Source organism: Apostichopus japonicus, chromosome 11, assembly GCF_037975245.1.
Source record: "Apostichopus japonicus isolate 1M-3 chromosome 11, ASM3797524v1, whole genome shotgun sequence".
NCBI classification, from domain to species: Eukaryota; Metazoa; Echinodermata; class Holothuroidea; order Aspidochirotida; family Stichopodidae; genus Apostichopus; species Apostichopus japonicus.
The window spans coordinates 11,107,275-11,129,684 of NC_092571.1; the positions used below are offsets into that span (position 1 = coordinate 11,107,275).

The 22,410-nt window shown below is 36.2% G+C and overlaps 1 protein-coding gene across 6 annotated transcripts; it reads left to right on the plus strand.

Moving 5' to 3' along the window:
• Positions 1-525: 525 nt before the first annotated feature.
• On the plus strand, positions 526-21,967 carry LOC139976274 (uncharacterized). 6 transcript variants are annotated; one of them, XR_011796065.1, is made up of 8 exons: positions 526-1,057; positions 3,379-3,690; positions 3,817-4,128; positions 6,647-7,393; positions 9,150-9,246; positions 11,959-12,067; positions 16,339-16,594; positions 19,154-21,967. XR_011796065.1 is itself a non-coding variant. In XM_071984918.1 (7 exons), the coding sequence occupies exons 1-7, from the start codon at positions 571-573 to the stop codon at positions 16,342-16,344; spliced, it is 2,070 nt and encodes a 689-aa protein (XP_071841019.1). In that variant the 5' UTR covers positions 526-570; the 3' UTR covers positions 16,345-19,145. The 6 variants fall into 6 exon arrangements, 3 of the variants coding, with proteins under 3 accessions (XP_071841019.1, XP_071841018.1, XP_071841020.1); XR_011796064.1 differs by having other exon boundaries at positions 16,339-17,808; positions 19,154-21,955; XM_071984918.1 differs by lacking the exon at positions 19,154-21,967 and having other exon boundaries at positions 16,339-19,145.
• Positions 21,968-22,410: the final 443 nt, after the last annotated feature.

Consider the following 22,410-nt stretch of genomic DNA (forward strand, 5'->3'; position numbering starts at 1 on the left):
AAAACCGCTGCTTTACAGTGTTATTGAGACGAGTCTTAAGTGCGGGGAGTTGGTATTACTGGTTGTGAGTTAGGTTTGATTCCTTTCTTTCGATGGCTTTGAAACAACTTCGTTCACCATAGCTCAACTGTAGTGATGATGAATGCGGTACCTTCATCGGTCTTACGGTTTGGCCAAAAAATATGCACAAATTTGGCCAAGTTTGAGATTTGACAATGTGACCTTTGGCATAAACAATAATTAATGCTCTGCAATCGTACGGAGTCTGATGCTTTTGAGATATCGAGTTACGTATTAAGGTTTTTGTATGCCCGTTAAAGCCAAAAATGCTCTAGTTTGTTATTATTCCCGTTACAATGGAAACTTCATTGCATCTTGCCATCTTAACCATTTTTATACTGAACAAAACACTTGAGCTCATGTGCACCTTTTACTTCGACTGTTAATCGATTAAACAGCGCCTCTTACTTCACAGCCTGCTTGCTTTCAGTTTTGTATTTAGTTTGGTTGTAGCATACAGTACAACATAACTACTCTGGATAAACGTGAGTGACACAATAATCAATCGATATGGGCTTTTTGTGTACTTTTTATTGTATTTTTATTTCTATATTCGCCCTGTCATTTTCCGAAGATATCAATTGTGACCATCACTGTCAAAAAGGGTCAACGATAAACTCAACAGACTGTTACTCGATTGTAGGTTGTGACTTACCGTTTCCAAAAGTCTCATTTTCATATGTAGACCTACCCATAGCAGTAACGCTTAGATTAGATTGGAACTTTACCGAGCTGGCTACCACGGATGCTAGTTCCGGAACTCCCTTTATCTACTCTGCGATATTCAACCGGTATGAATATCATATGTATGATCGTTACTTCTTCCAAATTGAGTTAAGCTACTGGAACTCTTCGGGGGACTTTTACAACTTTTGGATTTGGTTGCGCGACATCCAACCAAGAGATTTTGGAAATCATCATGTCAAACTGACGTGTGTAGATTGTCATGATGGGCATGTCGGTTTGGTTCTCGTACAGCACATATACCGTTTACTTGGTAAGTAATGCTCCATATTCACTTTGAAGGAAACTCCGACTCAATTGAAAGTCTTTTTATTCAGCAATACTTTGTCTCAGACTGTGAGATAATGGTAATCAAATATATTTACAAGAAGCATTCTAACGCAAAACAACGTAGAAAATCTTGAATAATTGCTAACGTAGACATTACATAAATTACATAATTTAATAAGCAACAGCAAAATTTCCAGAATACACATGTATACCCCATACAAAATAAAGATGGCTATTATACATGGACCTTCTCAGTCACCACAGTAATATTTCCATTGTGATTTGATACTAACTTCCAGCTAGATCTCGCAGGTTCTGGAAGAAACTTTTCAGGGCGTAGAGGTATAGGAGTCGCTATCCAGTAATAGATGCACGAGTCACACTATATATAATAGAAGTGGTAGATGAAGTACACGATGTTGGTGGTGGTGACTGGTGACGAACAGCGCTATTAGATTGGTTTAGGAAGATTAGTTTAATCAAATCATTTCTTCCACCGCCCTTTACTTGCTTCTTTTTGCTCATCCTGGATGTATGCCGATTTTTGTTCACCGCTCAGTTTTTTTTAATTTTATCTTCTACCCTATCTCCCTTTCTCTGACTCCTTTTCTCACAATGTATAGAAGAAATTTATGGAATTGTAATTATAATACAGGAAAGTACTGTCATTTTCAAAGAAGCGTAACTAAAACTGTTTGATGCTAGTAACATATTATTATTTTTTGAAACAAATTGCATAACTTGTATGTAAATCAAATAGAATTATCCTTGTTATATGAAGATTCTGATATGTATTAACAACCCGCTAGCGAATGGAACGATTTAAATATTCAAATAATAAATGTTATATTTGTCAAGAAATCTTTCAAACTAGAGATTTTACATTTTTCTGTGTTATTGTTCAAAATGTCATTGTTAATGTCATTTCCCGACAATATAGATTATAATTTTAATTGCCAAGACGGACCAGCTATACTGACATATGAAATATATACAGTAAAACTCAGCTTATCCGAACCCCGATATTCCGAACCGGACATCCGTTCATTAATGACATTTCTGAAGGCCTAGTGTTATTTATTCCGAGTACTGTACAGTTGGCCTACTCATAATATGTGAAACGTAAATTGGTTATAATACGTAACGACCAGCTTTCAAATTCTTTTGACAAAGCATGTATATTTTAATTCATTCTTCCATTGTCTTATATATCGAAAAGATAATCACCTACTACATCAACGTCTGATTGTAATTTGTATCAAGGAGTTGTTATTTTCCGATCACACATTCACAAAAATAAACGTTCATCAGGCTAAAGCTTGTGTGCCTAGCATGCAGGCTATGGCCTTTTATTACGTGATACCAGATATGACCAATTGACGCATATCTACTCCCCAAGAAGATGTATACACCTACAAGGGCGCGCACTTGTGTGTTCTCGATCTTTCGACGTACAGTAATGCAGCTTACCTCAAGTAAATTATTCAAACGTGAAATGGCTTTACTTAGGCCCAAGCTGAAACTACTTTCTCCCATACTTTTGCTTGATAAGAAACTATAGAGTTGTCAGTGAAATCTCAGCTTGTCATGGGAATCAGTATTAGGCTAGGATAACCACTGACACTCTTATTTCCTGTACTTTAGTAAGAGGCATATACAGCGGTAATATAAAAACTACTGAACATGTGGTCACAGTGATGAAAATCCTCCTCCTCGAATCTCAGAAAGAAACTGCTTCTTTTTTTTGGGGGGGGATTTTTTATTTCCGAATACGTCAAATAATCAATTCATAAACATGAAAATACTATATACAACCATTAAGAAGGCCTAATATCACAATACATGGGTCTGTTATAGTCGAAAATTAGTTATTTGATTACAATTCTATCATCCAAACTTTGAGTATCCGAACTACTTTCGATCATGACCAGTTCGGATAATAGGTGTCTTACTGTATTTCCGTTTTCATATAAATGTCGTTCGTCATACTAAACGTCTGTTAACGATATTTCAACCACCTTCACCCCTCCTTTGCTTAATGAGAAATTATATATATTTCTTTACTTCAGAATACTAACTATGTTTTTGGACTGACATGTTCAATTCAAGATGAGCATCCCCACATAAACTTGAACGTTTTACATCTAAATGAGTATACCTTTTTTTGGGTGGACAAATACTGAAACTTTTGGTTAAATTGTAGGAGTTATTTTAGTTGTTCGATTATGAGGCTTAGTTGTCTACTTTACATTGATGACTCTCTGCATAATATGAACTTTCATCCGAACTATCTTCTCTTCACAGTTTACCAGCCTCCTTCACCTCTTGTGTGCCATGGCTCCCCACCATCCCCATCTGCATCCTACCACTTCACCATCAATTGTTCAATAACAGACGGGATTCCACCAATGAATCTGGATGTCATCGAACAGAAGGGCTGTAATTATCATAAACATTATACAGACAATAACGGAACTAAAGTGCTATCTGTCTACGTCACATCTTGTGAACAGAACTCAACTGTTGGATGCATCGCTTCTAGTGAACCGCTGGACTCAGTTTCTACATTGAAGTATTCTGACAGATGTGAGTTTAATATCTCGAGAACATATCAAGGTAAGTTAATATTTAATAGGAGTAGTTTTAATGAAGTTTGTGGTCAGAGTGATTTTGACCTAGCAGAGGGTTGAACGTTTCTGTGACAGGATATGAACTTTCATCCGAACTATCATCTCTTCACAGTTTACCAGCCTCCTACACCTCTTGTGTGCCATGGCTCCCCACCATCCCCATCTGCATCCTACCACTTCACCATCAATTGTTCAATAACAGACGGGATTCCACCAATGAATCTGGATGTCATCGAACAGAAGGGCTGTAATTATCATAAACATTATACAGACAATAACGGAACTAAAGTGCTATCTGTCTACGTCACATCTTGTGAACAGAACTCAACTGTTGGATGCATCGCTTCTAGTGAACCGCTGGACTCAGTTTCTACATTGAAGTATTCTGACAGATGTGAGTTTAATATCTCGAGAACATATCAAGGTAAGTTATTTTTTAATAGGAGTAGTTTTAATGAAGTTTGTGGTCAGAGTGATTTTGACCTAGCAGAGGGTTGAACGTTTCTGTGACAGGAGCTAATACTTCATGCTTCAGTGCGGTTTGATTTGAGATGGATCAGTATGTAAAATCTAGATGTTTTACTCCCAAAATATTGAAAGTAAGTACCAAATGAATGAAGAACTAAATATCGGGGTCTACTTTTGTGCTGTCATGCAAAGATAAAGTCTGCTTCTGTGCAGGAAGTTTAAAATACGAAATTAATAAAACCGAAAACATGATACTGTCATCTAGAGCACGCTTACTACAGCACATCTAAAAGTTTCTTTAGAATCATTTTGTTCGGTACCTACGTCATACCTGGTTAAAATGCAACTAGGCAACAGGCACTAATTCAGGCTTGTAATTCCTCCTTATCATTGCACGAAGTCGTAATTACATCATAACTTTAACTTCGCAACTAACCAACTGCGAATAATTGACTTGACGATCATAGCAAAACTAGCAAAACTGGGATAAATCAGAAGATAAAGATACAACTTTATGAGGAAATAGTCGTATAATTAACTTAAGAACTCAAGAGAATCTTACTTTGAAGAACTGTAAACAACCAACAAGTCACACGTGATTTTTAAAACAATTTTCTGAAGTAACTTGAGTAAATTGAGCGGCATCACTGATCTTGCATGTACTCGGAACAGAAAAAAAATCACTCAGCTTACATCTGCGTAAGACGGGAATCGCCATACCTTTACTATTATACCAATAAGTCAATTCTTTAGAATTTATCCAATATATTAAAGTATACCACTGGAGATCAAATACAAATTGTCATGTATACCGAACATTCTTATGATTGTCGGGTAAAAATCATTTGTTAAAAGAAACGGTGTCTGCCAAAATACTCAAAACATATTTAAACATATTGTACCTCACCGGCGCTCAATGGCGGTGTCAAAGTGGGCATGAAGGGCATTTCTCTCCTAAAGTTGCGGTAAAACAAGCTACAATGTACACCCTTCGGTCCAAATTCCCTTGTTTTGGGTAATATTATGCTACCAAAATGCTAAACCTTGCGGGGCTTTCTCCTCTGGAACCCACAAGGGCATTTCAATACATTCCAATGTTATTTGAATCTAGAAATTGTTTTTGAATCTAGAAAGTGTTTCTGTGCTTAAGAGAAAACAGCAAGAAGAAAACTGTTTGTAAACACTGCAGTTCCCCGGTATGGAAAAACTTCCACAGAAACTAAATTCAGATTCTACTTCTGACATGTAATTGTGTGCTTTAAAGTATCTACAAAAGAACCTGAAATATCTATTAATGTAAAAATTTGCCCCTAGACTGCACCTTTTGTGCTTTTTGTGCTTTGAAATAAATTGCATGGAAATTGAAAGTCTCTCCCGCTCTTTAATGTATTTTGTGCCTTAATCACGCTACGAGAGTACAAGGATAAAGCAGACAATCTGTACTGTATAGGACTAATTTATAATAATATACTAGTAAAAGCTTTTTATCCCGACAGTTCTTATAGCTCAATATAAATTTATAATAAGTTAATAGTGTCACAGTAATTTCTCACGCTTTTCAAGAATTAGACGCGGATTATCAACAAAGTATTTTATTATTAGACAAAGAGAACAAAAGTTCGCTACTAATCGCAGTTAACAATACCCTGTGGTGAGATTCGAATGAAATTGAACACCCACGGATCATGCTCTTTGTTCTAAGAACTTCTAATATTTCTATTCACTTAATTCCCAACAGCTTATGACAAAAAATGAAACCGTTTGTCTATACATGTGAAACATTTCTGTTTGAAGACGTGTAAGTCATTAAACATGTGAAGTATCATTTCAAAACTTGCGTGACAAGATAAGCTCGGAAATGCAAGCTTTTGTATTCATGTGAGAAACCCCTGTTTATATACAACAGTTTATTAAGTGTGAGTACTAGTACTTGGGAATTCAAACCAGTCCCCTTGCTGTTTTTCTCTTTGCATCAGTGTATTTTATTAGTTATCGGTATGGCAACCCATCCGTAAGTAGCTAAGTTTGGAACTGACTGTGACCAGAACGGTATGTTACTGTGTGTCTCCATTAAGAATGTCGACCAGCCCTCTTTTGAAAAACAATATTTGACATGGATAAAGGTCCACAGTGGTGCAACACAAGCGTTCTGCATATAAATAAATTGCTTTTGTGGCTATTGAGTACCATCAACCTTTAAGCCCTAGTCCACTGTCCGATTGTCCCAGCGCTCAGTTCTATCTTGCTGAGTATACGTCACCTACTAAGGTTTTCACATAAAGAGGAAACGGAAAGCAAGGTAAAAATCCATAATGAACTCATACGTCAAACCTAATGCAGCGTATCCATTACTCTAATAAACGGAATATATATATTTTTTTATGACAAACAAACTCACATATGTTATTAACATTCAAACCCTCGGTTGCCATGCACCTCAAAATACAATCCGTTTATCTCATTTTCTTCATCAGACAACGTCGGTTGTAGCTTTCATTGCATAGACGGACCAAATACAAAGAAGTCAACAGATTGCTATGTTATTGCAGGATGTGACTTTACCTTTCCTGATGTCCCGATCCTCGGAAATTACAAAAGTTCTCTCAGTCTGAGTATGAACTACAGCGATGATACAAGGAGCGACTCACCTTCTCGAGGAATCTATAAATACAATGGAAAATTTTGGTTTCGGGACGTCAATACGGTGGATCGTTACAGCTTCCAAGTCAAACTAGAATATCTTTGGGAAGATGAAACTCCGAATGACAATTTAGGAAGGGCTGCTGCTGCGCTTTCGTTTACGATCGATGACATGAGAGCAGAGGATGCTGGGTCATATCACGTGACTTTGACTGGAGAGACGACTGAAGACGCCCTTGTACAATACAACTACCATCTGTTTACTATTTACCAACCCTCTACACCTCTCCTCTGTGAAATGCAAGACTTGTCAACAGACTCCAGTATTAGCAAGCTTTCTATTACTTGCTCAGTCCCAGATGCATACCCTTCGGTAGTTTTAGATATGATAGAACCAAAGGGCTGCTCGTACTACAAATCTTATTCACAGAATGACGACATCATGAAGCTTACAGTTTATATTTCTACATGTGACCGGAATGCTACCTTTAGCTGCATTGCTACTCAAGGAGAGTTAGAGTTCATGTCTACGATACCATACTCAAACAGTTGTTCCTTTAATATACCAAGAGATGATCCTGGTAAGTCAATTAATGTCATGTCTTGCATGTTGATGCATCCGTGATCCTTGAAATATTATAAATATGTTTAAGCGGCTGTTCATGTATCGTTTTGCTATCGGTGATAGTGATTAGAGTGTCATTTGGGGGTCAATGCTACTACTAACTGTGTTCTGGGCAAAGTAAGACGTCTCTAATCAACTATCATATTACTTGAATAAGTTTAAGATACTATGAAATCCTTGTTATTTTATACCATGCATACAGAGTTCAGTGCATGAGTGGTTACTTAGAACCATTGCACAACATTCATTCTTCAAACTCGCCTTGCGGTCGTATGTTATAACGTTTGCCTATGCGATTAAGTGTACATAACATGTATGCTTTGCACTAATGTACGTGCGTGCGAGATGTTCGTTGTGTGTTTATGGTAGTGCAGCACGATATTCCCCACTTCAGAGTACCGTAGGTCTAGTCAGCATAGCCATAAAGAAATGTAATTTTTTGCGCAGAATGTTGCTTTCTAGTTTACAACAGATGGTTGATTAGTTAAACAATTCTAACACATATTAAGGCATTTCAACACTAATTTAAACAAACACACAACGAAAGACTAATAACTTGGTCACATGATTTTTGTAGCATATCAGTTTGTTATTAGCTGGCGATCTGTCACTCGGTTTTCGAAGCCAAACGTTTGCCTCACACCGATCGCGTTCGTTTTGACCAAGTGGGAGTGTTATGAGTACAGAAAAGAACATAACATTTCGTGGGCTTAGGATATTCAGATGCATTTCAAATTACATTATTTTTTGTTTTCAAACACTCCGTCGGAGCAGTAAACTTACTGAAAGTTTACGTATTTAGCGTTGCTGAATAGATAAGATAAACTGGGCGCCCCAAAGTATAACAATCGCTATAATTACTGGAAAGAGTGGATTACCACGGAAATCACACATTGAACGACTTAGTTAAGGAAAACGGAATAGCAATGCAACGTGTCCGGTCTGGTGGGGGGGGGGGGGGTACCACAGAGTAACAGGTAATATGAGGGGGTGGGGTTCACAGTTTAAATATGTGACTGTGTGCGATGGTTGAAGGGGAAATATTGCGCTTTGTCAGAAATATCATGACGTTTGGGGAAATTTATGAAACTCCAGACGTTTCATGTCGAGTTTCGACGTTTTATCCCGAGAGTTTAAAGTTGCGCCATTAAATTTAACTTAGCAGTTCGACAAATCGTTAAAAGTGTTTTATATTTATCCCATGAATGTGACGTTTCTTTAGCAGTGTCTGAAGTTTTATCTCAAAGTTTAAATATTTCAACGGATTATGAGAGTAACAATGCATCAATGCATCAATTGGTAATTCAACGGTTCATATTGAGCCATCGGCGTCCATGATGATTAAGCCAGGAGTAATAAATTGGAACATTTGGTTTTGAGCAATACGATTTGTCAGAATAATACCCCTATAATTATCAAAATAATTATGTGAGCCCTTTCTTATGTAAATAGGTCAGCGGGGTGTACATACCATTAAAGTATGATACATATCTATTAACGGCAAGAAAAAAAGTGTGGCGAAATCTTGAATTAAAGTTAAATTTCCAAATGTATCACATTTAGAAAGTTAATAAAAATATTATAAACCAACATTTCTTTGTAATAACGTTATTATGTTGGAATCAAAAGAACATGCACCCATGCATGTCTGGTGAATTTAATCGATTCACGTTAGTTGGTTGCTGATATTAACATATTTGTAAATCTTCCAGTCATTTCTGCAGACACGAACAACATACTGATGTTGGTGATGTTCATAATTGCTGGAATAATCGTCCTGCCTGTGATAATCATCGTATGTGTATACAAGTAAGCAAAGTAATACGTTATACATCGGCAGAAACATTGTTCAATTTAAACTACCACATAATTCCATTCAAAGTAGTCAACGTCTATGTATAATGAGTATTATGTATATTGTGAATGCATTTCTTTTCAGTATATCATGACTATAATATATAGGCAGATCGTTAGTTACGAATGAGTAGCAAACACATCCCATTTGAAGTAAGTTGATGCTACTGCGAGTTTCGCACTTTTCCTTTCCATTTAAATATTATATAGTACTTAGATTAGAATTGAGTGCTAACGAGACATCCTGCACCGGAGATATTAAATTGTCCGTACTTTTGTGTAGAATTGGGTGTTTTCTCCTATATAGAGCATCGATTCAATCGTTAATTATTCCAAGAAGAGTACACAAACGGAGATGATTCTTTGTTTTTAGCAGAATTTATTTTTTTTCAATTCTACTCTTTAACTGGAACGCAACATGACAAATAATTCTGAATTGACTTCGTTAGCACACGGCTTAAATGTGATTGAATATTTGTAGAACTGAACTCTTGTAAATATACTTATTTTAATGTTATGTTTTTTTCTTCGTAATCTTCCTGCTAGCGACATTTTCCTAAGAGGACTGATTGTTTTATCTTTATTGTGAAAATGGATCAGCTACCAGGTCAATCTGTTCTTTTTTGAGGTTGTATGATATGATATTGGCTTCTCTGATATGTTTTCTTCATATAAGTATCGTGTAGATGTACTTATGTTTTTGTGGAATTTCAACGTTTAAGTTTGTTGTTGTATAAACTAACGTTGTTACTGCTCTTTAACCATGTTGCTGTTCAAACTCACGTTGATGTCTAAACACCCGTTGATGCCTTAACTCACGTTGATGTTTTAAAACTGTATAATATATTCCTCTGTAAATAGTGAGTTAAATTTAAAGTATAAATACTATTTTCACAAATTTTTAAATTAATTACTTCTCCAGATACAAAAAGATAAACAAAAATGTGGTTTTGATCTAAAAATCAACTTGTTCTAAAATGTTCTAATTTGTTGTTGATCAGGTATTGTGGTTGCAACTGTTGTGGTATTCATATTGCTGTTCCTTCCATCTATGGGGAACAGTCAACCCTAGAGTTATTTGCTCATTTATTGGTAATGAATACAAAAGAAAGAGAAAGCCTATTATACTTTGGTGAGCTAGAGCTTAGGCCTATGTATTAATCACAGAGTACTGAAGTCCCCATAGTTTTGGAGGTAAGGTAGTGTAATAATTGCAGTGCATTCGTACTGTACCTTTCAACATCCTAAAATCTTACCCCAAATGGTTTTGTTTAACGGTACTCATAGTGCCAAACAAAAATGTTCACGTTTCCGTCCTGCCACAATTGTTTCCATCTTGCCACAAACATTTTTAGACCCTCATGGTTTCCACCAAAGGTTTCCATAACTTCCTACTTTGTACTCAGAAGTGTCGATGTCGTCAATATACAGTAATTAATAGTTTACAAAATAAAATTCTCCCAAATGTGGCAGGACAGGATTTGGAAAATGTTCATACTAATAACACCACCAGTAATTTGCTTGAATACTGAATTATTCTTTTAAAGAACTGATAAGTATGAGAACATGAAAAATCAGATATCAGAACTTTGGTTTAACAGATGTGTCAATTTATCCAGTTCCATCCTGCCACACTATGAGGGCATTTATTTTATCCTTGATTGCTTGTCGTTCCATGACAATACAACATGATCACCATTTTTACCAGTTCATTATATATTCTTGGTTAGTAGTTTTAATAACCATGAATAAAATGCACTCCTGAGTGACCTCGTTTATATTTAAGCTTTGGTGATTACTAATTTGGCTTTGGTCCTACAGTATGTTGAACCGCTGAGCATATCTATGTTGTGTCAATATTTCGTTAGCTAATTGAACCATTGAGCCAGTACTGTATGATTTACAACCCACAATAATAACATGTTTTTCACTGTTAACACAGAAAATGTTAATTACTGTACTGCAGTAGTCTCCGCCAAAGGTTCCTTTAACTAGAGTGTCCAAAAAGCACCATCCGGTTTATAGCTTTTATGTCATGTCCAACAAAACTATTGCAATTTTGGGCAATTGAAATCATGTCTAATTTCATTTTGGATGTTGCTTAGTCTTGCTCCTATTGAGATTTGAGAGTTATGTTTCATTTATAGCATCATAACTTTCATATTTTTTACTTAAAATATATTTTCGGTAGGATATCAATAAAGGGGCATTTCATTTGCAACAAATTTTTGCACAAGTTAAGATTTTGGATCTTGGTGTTTTTGCTATTATGATTGATTTAATATGCAATATGCATAACTTGTGGCCATCGTCATATTTGATGATCACCAGATTAAAGTATGGAATTAAAAAACGTTAGGTACACTACATTTTAGCTAGTGTATCACAATTCCAACTCTAAAACATTGGAATAAGTTTAGAAATATACAAAAATAGTCCATTTTATACATACACATACGTAATTTAATCAGTTTTCACTGACTTAGTACTGTATGTTAGTACAGTGAAAATAGCAGTAAGGTCATGTTTATCATTTGTCCTATAGTCATTGTATAATGGATGTTACTGTAATTGCAAGTTAAGATACTAACAAGGTGCACATTTTGAAAGCCAAATGTGTGACCTTGTGTGTGACAAAAATCTGGTTTTCTACTCTTGGATAAACAGGTTAAGGAACTTAACTCAGCAAAAAAAAAGGAGAAAATCATCATATGAGGCTACTATTATCAAACTGAAGACACTCTTGGATAAAAAAAAGGAAATTGTGTCGTTAAAGGTAATTGATACTTAATAACTTTATTATCATACAATAGTCAGAGATGCTGTATTGAACAGTATGTTATTCTGTGTTTCTCTTTGACTTCCTATGTAACATATAAGAGGTTCCATCATTCCTTTGCTATCCTTACTTTGGCAGATCGTCCTTGTTATGTGAAAATCTGAGACATATGTGCGTGCGTGGTTGTTGGTTGACATAGCATTTCATCTGCCTGGTTGCATGTCCATACTTTACAAGGCAACGCGGAAATGCAATACAAGCTAACATCAGGAGACTTCACAGGTGATGGTAAAGTGTATGTAAATGTAGAAGATAGCATTAGTATTCACCACCTTCTTCAGTATTAGTGATGTATTAAGAAGGGTATGCTTTTAGGGCAATGTTTCAATGCATATTTATTGCACATGCATGAATGGTCAATGAAGTGAGGGTACTGCAAATACAGTATTGCAGAAATGGAACAAAGCAATGCTGTGCATTCCCTAGTTTGCCACCCCTGGCTTTAGGTGGAACTTACACATATACTGTGTGCCATAAAATGAAAGAGTGAAAGTAGTAGAAAAGTGATCATGTGCCTCATTTTCAACAAGGATTTAGCACTTATGGTTAGAAAGCAAGGTCAATGTTATGCTCCATACATACTTCCATTATATAACTTCAACTTACATAACTTTTAAGCAAGCAGTTTCAATATTCGACCCATATGGCTGACATGTTAAGGTCACATTGTCCACATCCAACGAAATGCAAATTTTAATTCAAATAATCTCTCAGGGTGACTGGCAGATGTCTCTTATGCTGGCAACACTTTGTATCACCTATGGGCTGGTGTTAACCTGAAAGTTTTCTTCATTTACTGGTAAGAAATGGCCCAGCAGAAATGACAATTGAAATTTTCATTTTAAAGGCAAACTTTCTCCATACAGTAACAGTTACTACAATTATCTTTTTGATATCTTTGTTGATATCTATGGCCACAACTAGGCATGGAAAGCCATTTTCATAACCAGCTCAGAAAGTGTAAGAGTTAGACTTCTCCACCTTAACTCATCTACAAATGTCCTGTTTGTGTGATTTTACAATTTCTCTTGTAAGTTTGTCATGTACCTAATGTCCATGTTGCTTTCTCTTTCACATAACAAGAGAAAAAAAGACTTTGAAAATGAAAATGAAAGTCCCTTGAACAAAAGCTAACGGATGTTATGAGTGATGCACAATTAATAAAAACCCGAAAGCAGGCTCTGACCATGCACAATGTACTGCAGTACTACCACGGTGACCTCTTTTTATAAAATGACATAATAACAACTTTTGTTATATAATAATAGCTTTTACTTTCATTTACACACTAATTAGTACAATACTTAGTGAGAAATTATATTAATTGTGTGATTTTGTGACATAATAACAGGCCTCTGGACTCCATCCGATATTGCTTTCCATTCCGCACTGGCACCTCAGTCGCCAGTTTTATACGTACCCCACATTCTGTTCCTCCCCCAAAATTTGCTCTTTTTTGCTGCCCCACCCCCACCCCCACCTGGTATGCCACTTTGGTACCTGATGATGCCACTCAGCATCCAACTATAGAGTGTCTACAATAGGTAAAAGTGTCTTGATTTTCCTCCTGGACATTGCTTAATCAGAAATAACGTCCAACTTTCAGAATCCAACAGTGTGAAAAATGCTGGACATAACATTTCAGCTTTATATTTATCAGATATTCAGAGATTTCTAATAGTATGATTGCTAATATTGAAACATTCTTCTATCAATCTTTAAAGTACGCTAGAAGTTGAACAGAAAAGAAATGAAGAACTCACCAGGGTTCTTTAAAAGAAAAAAAACAGAGGTGATGATGAAAACATCTGATCAATTTCCTTTTTAACAGATAAATAAGGCAAAGAAAGAAGTTTCTGATAAATTCTAAAAAGGTTTCTAAAATTCTAAAATAGAAATTGTATTTTGAATATCAGTGATGTAGTGGCTGTGATTTTAAAATCAATTTTCCTTGGACTTCTCTAACAAGCTTATTTGAGATCATTGCGCCTGCGTTTGTTCCAGCATTTGAGCTCAAATTTAATAGGTGCACTGTTTCAATTATTGTAGCTATAAACTGTTTAATAACACTGCACACTGCACACTTGAAACTGCACACTGCACAGCCACATATGTCTACAGTTTAGTATAATGTGAATACAATCTTGAATCACTGATACCAATACTTCTATATGAAACATATTTAAAGGAGTGGCCAACCTTCACCCCGCGAGGTGAGCCGTTTGTCCCTTAACAGCATCAAATTAGATGAAAGGGTGCAAGAAGAATTGAATCAGAGGTGAATGTCAACAGTAGAAACAAAGTCCTGGAGAAGGAGGGTAACATGTTTATATATATATATATATATATATATATATATATATATATATATATATATATATATATATATATATATAAATATATATATATATACACACACACACATATATATATATATACATATATATATATATATATATAAATATATATATATATATATATATTGAGGGGGAGAGTATTTCGAACGCCCTAGTGTTCAGCAATGTTTAGTCCCTAGTAGCACTTAATAATTAAAAGGACCGTACGTGTTAGTTGGAACTACTGTACCATTTGAGGTGACACAAAGATGAATAAGTTTATTTCGAAAAGTAGTAACAAAACAATGTTGATAGCCAGTCAGTATGATGTCAGTATTTATCCAGAAAAAACATTAAATGTGTCCAACTTACACTAATACTGTAGGAGCATGCTAGATTTTCCTGTTCAAGTTTACTATGGTACTGTGAGTTATCAAGTTACTGTAGCTTTTTCTAAGAGCAGCCAACATCCCATTCGGATTAAAGAATAAGTTAGAATGTTTCAGCCTAAAAAAGCCCAAATACTCACACCACATAACTTGCTTGACTTATCCAATTTTTAACTGCTGAACTTCTGTTGAAAAGGTGGTGGGGTGACAGGGAGGGGATGGAGTATAGCTTGCAGTAATGACCAAAAGGTAAACATGTTGATCTTCTCTATTCTGTTTTCCAATATTTTAATGCTCTTTAACTGTTGAACAATGCAATGCTTATTATGAGAAGCAATACACATTAGCACCAATCATGTGTAATGTTGAGCTCTGTGGCCTATTTAATGTCATTAACTGTGATTAAGATCATGTTGGGATAATTTTCTGTGTTGTCTCTATTTGTATGTAAGAGTGACATCTAGCTTAGCTTTGCTTTGTTTGCTAAGTTTGTGAGCTGATGAGGATCAATATAATCCTAATATAATAGTACTTATAATTCTGTGGGATTTCTGGCGACTGTTGTCTGAAAATCTTTGGCAGTCTGTACTTAATAGTCCACTATTGTTCTTTTGTCTGAAATAGATCAGTAGCATTGTCTGATGCACAAAGTGTTCAACCATGCTTCCGTGTGAAAGTGAGATTATTATTCTTTCAGGATGCTAACTAAACAGCCTGAAAGATTAAACTTACAATACTTTCCTTAGAGCTCTTGGAAAGACTGAAAGTGCCATATACTAATGCCATGTCACACAATTGCAAAATAAATTTACTAATTATCTATAGTTGCTTTTACAGTATACTGTATAGTTAATGGCACAGACTAAATATTGGAAAATATAAACACCCAAATATGATTTCCCTGTCTCACTCACAGCTCAATTTGTGTTAGTTGATCACAGGTTAATGTCTAAAAGCTATTGGCAGATATTCATTTGACAGCGAAACTCTCTCAAAAAGGTATCAAGTGTCTTTACACATTTATTGATGACAACTTGTAATAAAAGAGTGTGCTCATTTTATTTTCATTGAAGTTTACGACATGCTTCATTTTACTTTCAGTATATAATTTAACAAGTAAACAATTGTCAACCAATTCTGCTTGCAAAATACACTTCATCTAAGCAATAGCTTACTAACCTTATGGAAGAACATGACTACAACAAATCAGATCAGCAGGCAGATAACTCAGCAGCCATCAACGCTCGTGGCAGGGCCCAGCAAAGGGCCCAGGCAGCTGAACGCAAGGTGACCATACGGCCCTCAAACCCTAAATAATTAAATATTACTATTATTGTGTTTAGTGAATGTTCAGCGCTTCACTCTTCATGTACAATTTGTAGATTATACTGTTAGAGCTTCTACGTAACTGTTCCTGAATCACTGAATTTCCGTACAACCTGTAACTGTAATGTTTTACTCCCATTTCTTTTTTTCTTCACAGGAATAGTCTTATATCAGGCACAGATCTCAGTCAACCTGGTCTTGGCCTTCTGATGAAATCAGTCTCGCCTCTTAGAACCAACGTCTATTCGAATAATCTAAATACCTAAAGTCCTCGTCCTGGGCAGAGAGTGGTGGTATTAGTGCAGATACAGAGATAAGATAACAAGATAAGATATTATAAATGTGAATCAGTCATACCCACTCCCCCCTCATAAGACAGGGGTATCCAACACATCGAAACTACAAAACAAATAGTAAGTCATTAGATATGAGTATCCTACAAGTCGTAACTACTAAACATAAGTCATAAGATAGGAGTATCCAACAGGTCGTAACTACAAAACAGAAAATAAGTCATTAGATATGAGTATCCAACAAGTCTTAACTACATAACATAAGTCATAAGATAGGAGTATCCAACAGGTCGTAACTACAAAACAGATAATAAGTCATTAGATATGAGTATCCAACAAGTCGTAACTACAAAACATAAGTCATAAGATAGGAGTATCCAACAGGTCGTAACTACAAAACAGAAAATAAGTCATTAGATATGAGTATCCAACAAGTCGTAACTACAAACCAGATAATAAGTCATTAGATATGAGTATCCAACAAGTCGTAACTACCAAACATAAGTCATTGATAGGAGTACCCAACAGGTCATAACTACAAAACAGATAATAAGTCATTTGATAGGGGCTATAAAACAGATAATAAGTCATTTGATAGTAGTTTCCAACAGGTTGTAGCTACAAAACAGATAATAAGTCATTTGATATGAGCTATTAAACAGATAATAAGTCATTTGATATTAGTCTCCAACAGGTAATAACAACATTAAAATATTAGATAGATCGAAAGCTTATCCAATCATATGTTAATATTAAATTGCTTTATCACTGTGACACAACCTTGAAGTCGGTGGAAAATGAAGTTTCCCCTATTTCTATTGCTATAGATGTTTTACATTTTCAAGTTTTCAATCGCACAATCATGGTCAATTTCATGTTCATCCCTCTAATACTGTAAGATGTTGAAGAAGCCAGATAACGATTATTGTGCTATCGATATCAGTCTTGAGTATTTTTCACTTTCATAACTGAAGCATTCAAGGTGATAACAAATTTTAAAGGAGAAATAAACCAAGGTTTTTTCAGTGACCTCATAGTAAAGGCTAATATTCAAAGACCCTCTGTGAAATAACTAGTCAAAACTAACTTTCCCAAATTTCCAGGAATTTTGTAATTATTGTTACACACCTACTGTGTTGGCAGCTTTTATGTTCATTTCAATAACGAGGGCGCTTCAAAAGTGATGTCAGCGAGCCTCATCGAAATTTAAACAATGCCCCTCTCTGCATATGAATTGTACACTTGTACTCGGAGATTGTTCGGAAGTTGATGCAAATGCAGGAGTGCCAAGCATTTGGTTGTGTAAACAGGAGCTCTAGGGGAGGAAGGAGCAGGTAATGGAAAACGATATTATGTTATTCCTAACGGGAAAAGGTTTTCAGAGAAAAGAGAATGTACAAAATGCACAAAAGGCACAAAAGCACCAGGCTTGCCCCTCCGTCGCAGAACTGTTACTAGCGTTGGAATTACTAGCATCATACAGTAACTGCTAGTGTCGGCCACCTATGCGGTCTGTTTAGCAAGCTCTAGGTCTCGTTGTCTCAGTTCCTGCACTGTGTAACCAGGCTCGAATTGATAGCAGTCAAGACCAAATGCATCTATGTTCTCTTTTTATCTCTCCAAACTGCTCGAGTCCGGAAAGTGTTTCGGAATTAACCTTTGACTAGATATTGACTCAGTTATCGTGAAATTTACGCTCAGATGGTTTAATATCGTGCAATGACAGCTGTGTGAAAAACCCTCAATATTTAAAAAAAAAAACATGTACATTGGAAAAATATTTGTTCTACTATTTTAAACCTTTTAGAATGTATTAAAAATGAAAAATGTATTTTTTTGCTATCACAATATATTTGTTCTTTTTGCATGTGCAATTTTAATTATTTTTTAGCACTATTGGCAACACTTTTCTGTTGAAATGAGATACGTGGCTCGCTTACGTCATGAAACAAGTGAGAAAATGTTGGCGAATGCCATGAAAGAAATGGTTTCAAGGTTCATGTTGCCTCTGTCAAAAAGAGTGTACTGCAAAACGGTATTCTCTAAGCAAGAAAGGCTCTAGAGGGTTTATTTTTCCTTGAAAGCCTCAAAAAATGTATTAAATAAAGAAGAAAAAATAAGCATATTTTGGCTACGTGATCCTTTAATTGTAGAATTTGTACATTGTTCATTTGCACACTAAATTGTAATATCTTTGGTCTTTCACTTTTCTACGTCAATGGTGCAATTAGAACCCATTCAGAACTATTAATCACTCGTATTTATTACTGATGGCCACTTAATAACTGCTTATCAACGTAGCATACTGTCACACAATTGAATTATTTGCAAAGGTTGTATTATCATCAAAATTAGAAATTTGGTAAAATAAAGTTAGTTGTGGGTCCATATTATTACATCATATATCGCCTGCAAGATGTAGGCCATTCTAGTGAAGAAGACAAAATATATCGTGTATAACAGCACAGCAAGCTATCAAGCTGGGATTTGGATTATTCTGCTGCATCTGTGTGTTGTATATTTTCATATCTCAGTTAATCACTCTTTAAAGCCATTGTCCCTATTGTGCACTATTAAGGGCATCTCATAGTTTCACACCCTTGTAATTATGACCTTGAATACCATTATCAACACCCTGTCACATGGTTAGGTTAAAGCCATGTCCTTTGCTCTCAACAGGTAGTAATGATGTGTAGACAAAGACATGGATTTGAGCACACTAGGAGGTGCATAGAATGTGATGAAGCTCAAGGACTACCGTTGAAGAAGTGTCCAAATTGTCCAGCTTTGAACTGCTGTAGGGTATGTCAGCTGGACGCCCGGAGGAACCATCACAAGGCAAAATGTTATTCTGAAATTAACTAAAATAAATGGCACTTGACAAAATGTTTGATTTGGTTCCAATCTTGACAGCATCATATCCTTGAAGGTCAGACTGGTGACTGAATGTGGTAATGGGTGAAGCAGGGGAAAAGTATTAATTACAGTTGACAGACAGGGGGACGGGGAAGGGATCACCTGGTTAGATAATAAACTATTCGTTAAAGGAATGTAAAATTAAATTAGAGTGTTGATATCACTGGTTGGCTATTACCAATATCTTTGTATTTTTGTAAAATGATGTATGAAAATGAACTTATTTTCATTGAGTATTATTGTGAAGAATAGTTTGATAAGCCAAACCTGAAAAACAAAACATCCCAACAATACTTTGTGACACTGTATGTATCATACTTTGTCTTCATGAACTTGGAACATGTGCAGAGAAACTCAATCCAGTATCATGAAGTGAATGTTGGGCTATGTTAATTGAAGACACAAACTTTGTGTGTAATTTATCTTTTGTTATTACGTGAGCCATTCGTAAAGGAGACAGAACCTGAACCATCAGTATTGGTGCTTTTGATATATATGTAACTGTGGTGAACAACTTCTCCAAATAGCTAAGCAAAATCCCAATCAGTTTTGGAGATATCAAAGATGCATTTTCCTTCACACCCAAGGCTAAATACACGATCAAATCAAAGTAAGACATCACTGAGCCACATGTGCTACAATTTTGTTGATGTTTATCTATATATATTGACCATCTTTACTTTCTGTAAATGAAGGTGGATTTTTGTAAATGCTGAATTTAAAACATTGAAGTTTTTAACATGACTTAATGATGGAAGTTGTTTCACACAGATTTAAAAAAAAAATCACAAAGAGAAAGTAAAATGTTTCAGATCCTAGTGGCATCATGACATCACAGGTTTATAAAGTAACAATCCACACACAGAGGAATGCTTTTTTAGCTGTCTGGGACAGTTTTTCTCTTCAAAAGTCTCTGTCAGATGATCAACTAAATATGATGGTAAGGTTTGCATCTACTTTCAGGTCACGCCTCTTGTGTTAGTCTCATCTTGCAGATGTTATCAGGCGCGTATCCATGATTTTCTAACCCGGGGGCGCGAATTACTATCTAAGCGGAGCGCCACCATCGGTTGGCGCGGAGCGTACAAGAAAATTTCTGGTTTTGATACCCCCCAGATCACCGGAAATGGCACTTCTCGGGATTGAAAATGAGCAGCCAGATGTACACTTTTGCCTGAGAACCAAGTATTTCCCAAAAGTTTTTTTCCCCCAACCATAACCTTTTTGAAGATTGTCACCAGTCACATCATGTTCGACCTCATTGCATGTCCTATGGATCATTGCTTTTGTAGGTGATTCTACGTCACGGCCCACAATATCCGAAAGCCCAACTTTTCAAGGTTTTAAGCCCATTATTTGTTGAGAATTTGAGAATTCACATTTCTCGTGAATAAAGTCACTTGAAAACATACCCATAATGTTGCACAAAATTCAATCTATGGACAACCAATATAGAAAAAACCTCCTTGAACCCCTTAATGACAGGTCAAAATTGCACGAGTAGAGGAAAGTATGATGAAGAATGTTTGTCAGGAATTTTTTTTTAAATTCAGACACAGTTAATTTATTGGTGTAGAAATATTCAAACCTCTTATAATGGCTATTATAAAACTTGGTTGAAGGAAATGAAAAATAGCAGATATTTCCGATATCAGGTATATCGAAACCGAACACTACACACATAGGCGTAGGTCCCGTAGGAGTGCCCCCCGCAACCAAATTTTTCCCATTTTCTTCGGGCACCTACTTAAAGAAAAATAAATAGCAATGCATAGCTTAAAAATGATCTCCTTGGTAATTAAAATAAAGTTGTAAGCTTGACCGACATTACTACTGTAAAAGAGAGTTTTGACATAAATGGATCTGTATGCTTTTTCTCCATCTACATAAGACATTTGGTTGTTTACATTAGCATCCGGCGGTATACAGTGTAACTTTCACGGAACGTAAGGTACACGATGCCATGCAATGTAATGACCGATGCTTGCTTGTATGATATTGGCGTCGGTGTATTGAACGCGCGCTTCGGGCGCGAAAAATTTTGGCCTTTTTTTTCGTTACAGCCCCCAAATCCAATTGGGCTCCTACGCCTTTGACTACACACATAGACAGTTTTTGAGGCTGTTCATCGTGGAACATGCATTTCAATGCTCACTGATACGATGTTATATCTGCTCTTTGCTTTACAAACTCGAACAGGCGTGTAGCGAGTAATTGCCAAGGGAGGGGCGAAGCCGGTAGGCAAACTATCTAAGCGAAGCGCAACCATGAGTTGGCGCGAAGCGTACAATAAAAATTTTGGCCGAAAATGCCTCCCAGATCGCTGGAAATGACACTTCTCAGGCCTTGTAAGTTGCATCTAAGCATTGTCTATTTTGAAATTACTAGCGATGTCATAAAGAAAATTTGCTCGGGGGGGGGGCGGTCGCCCCCTTGCCGAAATGCGTCATGTTCCCCGACGACTCGGTCGAGTTCGAGACCAGCCACAGTTGGTTCCATATAGCACAATCGTACAATTGTTTAAGGCGTCCATACACACACGCGCGTTATGATAGACCATATATAGTATTTATATGGATACATTAGTGAGAGAGGAAATATGGAAACGTCAAAAACGGAGTCATCGGTGTAAGGGGTAGGGTGAAGCGCACACCCGCTCCGTAATCCTTGATCTGTCACTGGCTACCCTGTGTATATAATAGGGATCAGCGCTTTAACTATGACTGTTCCTCTTTCTCTTCCCGAGGTCTTGGCTATCTTCTACTCCCTCCTTTTCTCATTTTTCTCTCTTTTTCATTTTCTATTCCCTTCCTTCCTCTCCTCCTTTTCTTTTTCCCCCTCCATTTCCCTTTTTCTTCTCTTTTTTTCTCTTTTCCTTACCCGGGGGGCGCGCGCCCCCAACGCCACCCCCCCCCTGGATACGCACCTGGTTATGAGGCTATTCCTGAAAGCTTTGAAACATTTAGTTCTTGTCATCCCATTAATACTCCTATCAATGTGGTATTAGGTTACTTTTAAAT

Bases quoted from the DNA above. Each gene is read 5' to 3' on its own strand.
- LOC139976274 (XM_071984917.1), top strand. From the start codon at position 571: ATGGGCTTTTTGTGTACTTTTTATTGTATTTTTATTTCTATATTCGCC. The intron at 3,691-3,816 runs GTAAGTTAATAT...ATCTCTTCACAG, and splicing joins TATCTCGAGAACATATCAAG to TTTACCAGCCTCCTACACCT. The intron at 9,247-11,958 runs GTAAGCAAAGTA...TTGGATAAACAG, and splicing joins ATCATCGTATGTGTATACAA to GTTAAGGAACTTAACTCAGC.